The sequence below is a fragment of the Cibotium barometz genome, chromosome 14, assembly GCF_041138505.1.
Source record: "Cibotium barometz isolate CiBa-2024 chromosome 14, ASM4113850v1, whole genome shotgun sequence".
Lineage (NCBI taxonomy): Eukaryota > Viridiplantae > Streptophyta > Polypodiopsida > Cyatheales > Cibotiaceae > Cibotium > Cibotium barometz.
The window spans coordinates 30141247-30147580 of record NC_141059.1 but is presented as its reverse complement, the minus strand read 5'-3'; the positions used below and the strand labels follow the sequence as shown (position 1 = coordinate 30147580).

The 6334-nt window shown below is 39.8% G+C and overlaps 1 protein-coding gene across 1 annotated transcript; it reads left to right on the top strand.

The window, feature by feature from the left end:
- The first annotated feature begins 294 nt into the window (after positions 1-294).
- Positions 295-642, top strand: LOC147631920 (histone H3-like 3). The gene has a single exon (XM_086807978.1). The coding sequence runs from the start codon at positions 295-297 to the stop codon at positions 640-642; it is 348 nt and encodes a 115-aa protein (XP_086664104.1).
- The last annotated feature ends 5692 nt before the right edge of the window (positions 643-6334 follow it).

Genomic DNA, 6334 nt, shown 5'->3' with positions numbered 1-6334 from the left:
GAGGCCTTCTTTTTTTTATACCAGGTCTATACACGGCATGCGTCTTAGGACAATGGCCCTACAGACCTCTGATGGGGTTGATATTTTATCTAGGAGGTGTTCCATGATACTTATATGTACACATAAAATTAGATCTCATTCTGATAAGAAAAACTATTTCTAAAAATTAGAAAATATCAAATTTATGTACTAAGCTAATTTAGAAAATATATAAATTTTCATCTATAATTATGGAAGTAACCCTCATTTCACCTCATTTCTCATCTTCAATTTCTCTCTCTCACCTCCAAGAGCATGGCTCGCACCAAGCAAACTGCTAGGAGAGTTTGGCCCCCCAAGGTGGGACGTGGAGTACCCCCGTCCAACCACCATAGCAGCAACATCACAAGCATAGGTGGAAGCCTGGCATTGTGGCTCTCCCGTGAGATTAGAAAATACCAAAAGATGGTGAACCTTTTCATACCAAAGCTCTCCTTCCAACATGTGGTGCGAGAGATCATGCAAGATCTACAATGCCATCGTGATAGGAGGTTCTGGGCTCACGTAGCATTAAGCCCACTACCTACGAGGCGATGGACAACCCAAGCTTTGGAGGCAGTCCAAGAGGCTGCGGAGGTGTATGGAGTGGACATTTTTTGGTGACACGGTGTTTGGAGTTGTCCATGCAAAGAGGGTCACCATCACTGAAAAGGACATGCAATTTGTGCCATGCATGCGATGTTGGAGAGATCCTCCGGGCTAGGATCTTTAGTTTTATTGTTGTATATCTTGCATGATTGTAATTCTCAAAAGCTATGTAAACCTCAATGTATATTTTATTTATTTTTTCTCTTATCTTGTGTTGCAAATAAGTCTCTTTTAATTTGAGTTTATATAATTTGTTGATTTATATGCGTCTTTGAATGGATACAATTTTTATTTGAGTTATGTGTGTGATTTTAATTTATTTGTTTGAGTCAACTAATAAAATACATTACAAGACACGTATCAAACAAAAAACTCTGTAACCCAAATTTCCATTCATAGCATAAGAAATTACATGGTCATCAAAACATAGTCATCAAAGTTACATAATCATTATAGCTATATCCTAGCTCTCCAGACTCTGAAGTCACCTTGATGGCTGGAATCAAAACATGGAACCCTTCAAGCTATGCCTTGATGACGGTGGGATCCTGTACCCCCGCAACAATGCAACGGGCCACCACAGAAAAAAAGAGCCCTGACCTTTGAGTCGAGAATAAGTAAAGTAACTTTGAGCGTTGAAGTAGAATAACTTTTTCCAAACTTAAATTAGTTGGAATAACTTTGAATGCAGCACCCTTTGTAAGTGCTTTAATCTTCAAAAAATTCTCCGCATACCCCGGAGGGCAAGTCTTGTGGAAGACTATCACATCGTTGGCAAGTTTGCCAATGTAGTCCTTGAGTTCAGAGTCCTAAACCCTCCCTTGGCCCCTAGATCTTCCACTTTGCCTTGATGCAAATTCATCAAGATGATACACAATTTCTTGCAAAATAAAATTGATGTCAGCATCAATCATGCAATGCATGGGAGAGGATGATTTTTTTTAATAATAGCCCTAATTTTGATATTTAGAGTCTCTAGGGCATGTAGACCCCACATGTATGATCCCATGCCCATCAGAGGGAAAGTGCACTGTCCGAAGGCTGGCATGGGAAGCCCTGATTTTTGCAGATTCAAGGCTTCCCACAACGCGAGCCTTTGATGGGCATGGGATCATACATGTGGAGTCTACATGCCCTAGAGGCCCTAAATATAAAATTTGGGGAGAAACTCGTAAAAGGAGATACCTAGTCTGCTTCGTCGAGTGCCTTCTGCAAGGTCGCCTCCAGATCTGCCTGGAATGGGTCTCCCATCGTCCGGCTGGACCACCACAGGTGTTGCATGTTGTGGTCAAGGTCCGAAGCGTTCATTCTGCTAGCGCTCAAACTCTTCATCTGTAATCTTATATTGAGAAGCTGCATTCTCAATCTGCTTCTGAACGACAATGATAACAGAGATATCATCTACACTACTTTCATCATATGGCCCTATCTCATCAACCTATGGTAGGGCTTCTTGGTAATCAAAGTCGAGGAAATCATCACTGGCATCTCGCACAAGTATATTATATAGTTCCTCCTCCCCCCAATTATTAATAGACTAAGGTTGAGTAGAAGGGTGAGAGAAGGGTGTGAGTGTGAATGGACTTGAGGTCCACTTATTCACCTAATTAAAGGTGAGGCCATGTTGCATTTTGTATGAGAGCAAAGCCTAGCTGTATGTATAAGCAACTTAATAAGCAAGATATTATTCTTGTATTTTGTGAGTCTCTCCTCTCCACACACTTGATCTAGCATGAGCACCACGTTTTCTCATCATGGTATCTAGAGCCTAGGTGATTTGAACCACTTGTGGTGTAGATTAGGTCAAAAATATCCATTTTTCTCTCATTTTTCTTGTGTGGAGCTCAACCCTCTCATGGTTGAGGCCTTCCAGCAGGCTATAGAGGCAATATATTTCAAAGATGTCTTCATGGAAGATGTTAAGGAGGTCTAGACGCATCAAAACGTACAGCCAATTTGGTGAATCCTCTCTGCGTCGCTGCGGCATTACTCTCTGAGTGACCCGCCTGCTGCAGCGCTGGCCGTACAGAAATTCGGCGCATGTGAGCCACCATTTGGGATGGGTCCTTAGGGCTAAGGTAGCCCATTGTGTCTACTTGCTCCAGCTCTGATTTGAGCTTCGATGGTGCCCTGACGCGACGGCTACATAGAAAAAACCAGTCGCCTCTCTCTTCTTCATCACAAGCTCTCCATTAAAGCTTGGTTTTTTGGGTTTTTCTTGCTCAATCATCACTCCCTTGCTTTAATCACTAAAATGGTGGTGTGAATGCTTAGTTGCTGAGTTCCTCTATTGTTTTTGAAGAGTTCCCATTCATATGAGGTAGCCATAAGCCTCATGCCCGTCAAGCTTCAACATCAACATCAAACTTCAAGCTTTCAAAGTGATTCAAGTGTGCTTCTAAGCACTAATTATGTTGTTTAATACTAATTAAGATATTAATCCAACAAAAGGAGGTTATTTTAAAGTGTTCTTAAACACTAATAGTGTTATTAAACACTAATGGTGAGTTAATCACCAAAATAAATGTTATTTTACACTAAAAATGTGCTTTTTAGCACTAATTGTGTTTTATACACACTAATGGTGATATTAATCATCAACCAAAGTGTTGCTAAACACTAAGGTGGTCTTAACCATCAAAGGAGGAGGTCATTTACATTACGAAGGCTCTTCTTCATCAACATGGAGGCCGGGCACACACATTAAGTGCTACATTTCAAGTCTTCATCATCAAACCGCTTCTTCCAAAGAGAAATGGTACAACCATGAACCAATTGTCGTCATCTCATAAGCTAAAGAGGTTGAAGAGTTCTGGTTTTTTCATCATCAAACTCAGATTTTTGAGTGGTTTTAAACTTGAACACGTACAATAAGTGTTCATTTACAATGTTATTATATATTACCCTTGAGGCCCTTGTTTGTAAGAGGCATAGGCATGCCATAAGCCATATGTTCTCGTTTCCTAAGCCCAAGGCATTTCATTCCGCTGCATATTCTGATTTTTCATCGTATAAGATGAGTTGTAAGGTTGAGCATAGAATCTCTAAATGCTCTACCTTATTATTTTAAGCATTTTTTGGCATTACTTTTGGAAGAGGCATTGGCAACATTATGAGCCATGTCCTCTCCTTCTTGAGCCAAAGATGATAATCCTTATTTGTTTGAGTATTTACCTCAACCAATTACTCATTAATCTTGTAACTTCAAACCCTAAAGGGTATCATTTAACTAACAAGGGTATCATTTAACTAACATGCATAAAAGCTATTGTAATTGTGGAGTAGACAGTGCCCTTGACCAATGCATAAGGCAAGTGGTAAGACCCTCCCATTCCCTTCCCCATTTAAATCTACCTCATTACTCATGGAGGAGATATGGTATTCAAGGAAGCATAAAGCATGTTGGAGGACCATCTAAAAGCAAACCACTTAAGCAATGGTGGCAGCCTGCTTATGATCATTGTGTGAGAATGGTCAAGGTGGAAAGCATATGGTGGAAGCAATGGCATGTATCTCTCAAGCATGTCATCTACAAGAAGTCAAGCAAACACAAAGAGTGGGGTGCACCATCATTGAGGTGTACATCTTCATCGACAACAAATTAAAGACTTAGATGGCAACAATGTAATAGCCTCTAAGGCTCTAGGAACACATTTGTAAATCCTAGATAATCACATCTATATTCCAAGCCTTGTACGCCTAATGTTATAAAGGCCTCTTATGTCCAATACCACCTATTCCATCCTTCCATAGTTGGTATTGAGGGGGGGTATTAATAGACTAAGGTTGAGTAGAAGGGTGAGAGAAGGGTGTGAGTGTGAATGGACTTGAGGTCCACTTATTCACCTATTTAAAGGTGAGGCCATGTTGCATTTTGTATGAGAGCAAAGACTAGTTGTATGTATAAGCAACTTAATAAGCAAGATATTATTCTTGTATTTTGTGTCTCTTCTCTCCACACACTTGATCTAGCATGAGCACCACGTTTTCTCAACACCAATTCCAAGAGCTCCAACACATCCTGCATGAGGAGGTACTCCACCCCTTCGATGGTGATGGCACTCAATGAATCTAGTGGTGGGTCATGACTTTGGGTTTCAGCAGCCTGGATGGGCGCAAGCGCCATGCGAGAGCTACGGCCTCAATGACAGGGTCTAGAGTGGTCTCCTCTGGCTCTGTGTCTATGTATTCCACTAGAGGGAGATCCTGGATGTCATCATCCTCTAGCTCTTGAACATCAGAGTTCAAGATGTAAATAGAAAAAGCAATATCCCTCAATGAGATCAAGTGGGATGTGCTCTTCATAGGAGGTTAGGATAGCGGTAGTGTGGAAATCACTAAAGGAAAAGCGACCATAGGCACATTTATAGATGCATTTTGACAACGTGGTTTAAAATGTTACAGGCACATTTATAAGCGCGTCTAAAATCGCATCTACAGATAGGCATCTATAGACACATCTATAGGTGCATCTATATGCGCGTCTATAAGTGCATCTATAGGCACATCTATATGCACGTCTATATGTGCGTCTATAGGCACGTCTATATGTGCATCTATATGTACATCGATAAGCGTATCTATATCATTATAGATACGATTATAAACATGTCTATAGACGCACTTATAGACGTGCCTATAGACGTGCTTATAGACATGCTCTGGAGTTTTTAAAAAAATTCCCAAAGAGTTGCCTGTGCAGATGTACAGCTGTATTTTCTACACATGCAACTGCATTTTCTGCATAGGCAACTCTCTGGTTTAAGGTTTTGCTTACTTGTACATAGACGAATCAAGATCAGCAAAGATATCAACATAAAAAGTTAAATTAAAGATAGATATGCACAAAAAGATTTGTGAACACACTTCGAATATTGATAAAAGAAGATGAGAAATTACATTTTATATCCAAAAATTTATCCATACATGATCGTAGCCACATAAGGCTTGAATAAAAACATAGATACATAAAAATGCATAAAGCATTATGCATAAAGCTTATGCGCAAACCTACAAAACAAATCCCCACCCAAGGGTGCAATAATAATAGAGGAGAAAAGCACTTACCTCTTTTTTGTGATGTTGAAAGAGAGGATTAGAGGACTTACAAAACCAACAAAAGGGTGAGGAAAGGATTAGTAGTGTATACATACAAAAGCTTATGCAAGCTATGCTGCTATATGCAAGCCTTATGCAAACTACGCCGCTATGCAAGCCTTATGCAATCTATGCTAAAGCTTATGCATAATGCTTTATGCATGAGGCCTTATACTACATAATAAAGCTTTAAGCATAATGCTTTATGCATGAGGCCTTATGCATAAAGCATTATGAGACAGGGTTATGCATAAAGCACTATGCATAAGGCCTCAAGCATGAGGCCTTAAGCATAAAACTATGCATGAGGCCTTATGCATAAAGCATGCATGAGGCCTTATGCATAAAGCTATGCATGAGGCTTATGCATAAAGATTATGCATAAAGCATGCATAAAGATTATGTATAAAGTGTTGAGAAAACGTGGTGCTCATTCTAGATCAAGTGTGTGGAGCAAAATAACTCACAAAATACAAGAACAAAGCTATTATTATTTTTCTCTTACATTTTTGAGAAACTCTCTTCTTAACGGTCAGGATTCCAAATCTAGCTAACCGACTTGGGAGTTTATGAATACAACTAGGCCTTGCTCAATACAAAATGCCTCATA

Bases quoted from the DNA above. Each gene is read 5' to 3' on its own strand.
- LOC147631920 (XM_086807978.1), top strand. From the start codon at position 295: ATGGCTCGCACCAAGCAAACTGCTAGGAGAGTTTGGCCCCCCAAGGTG.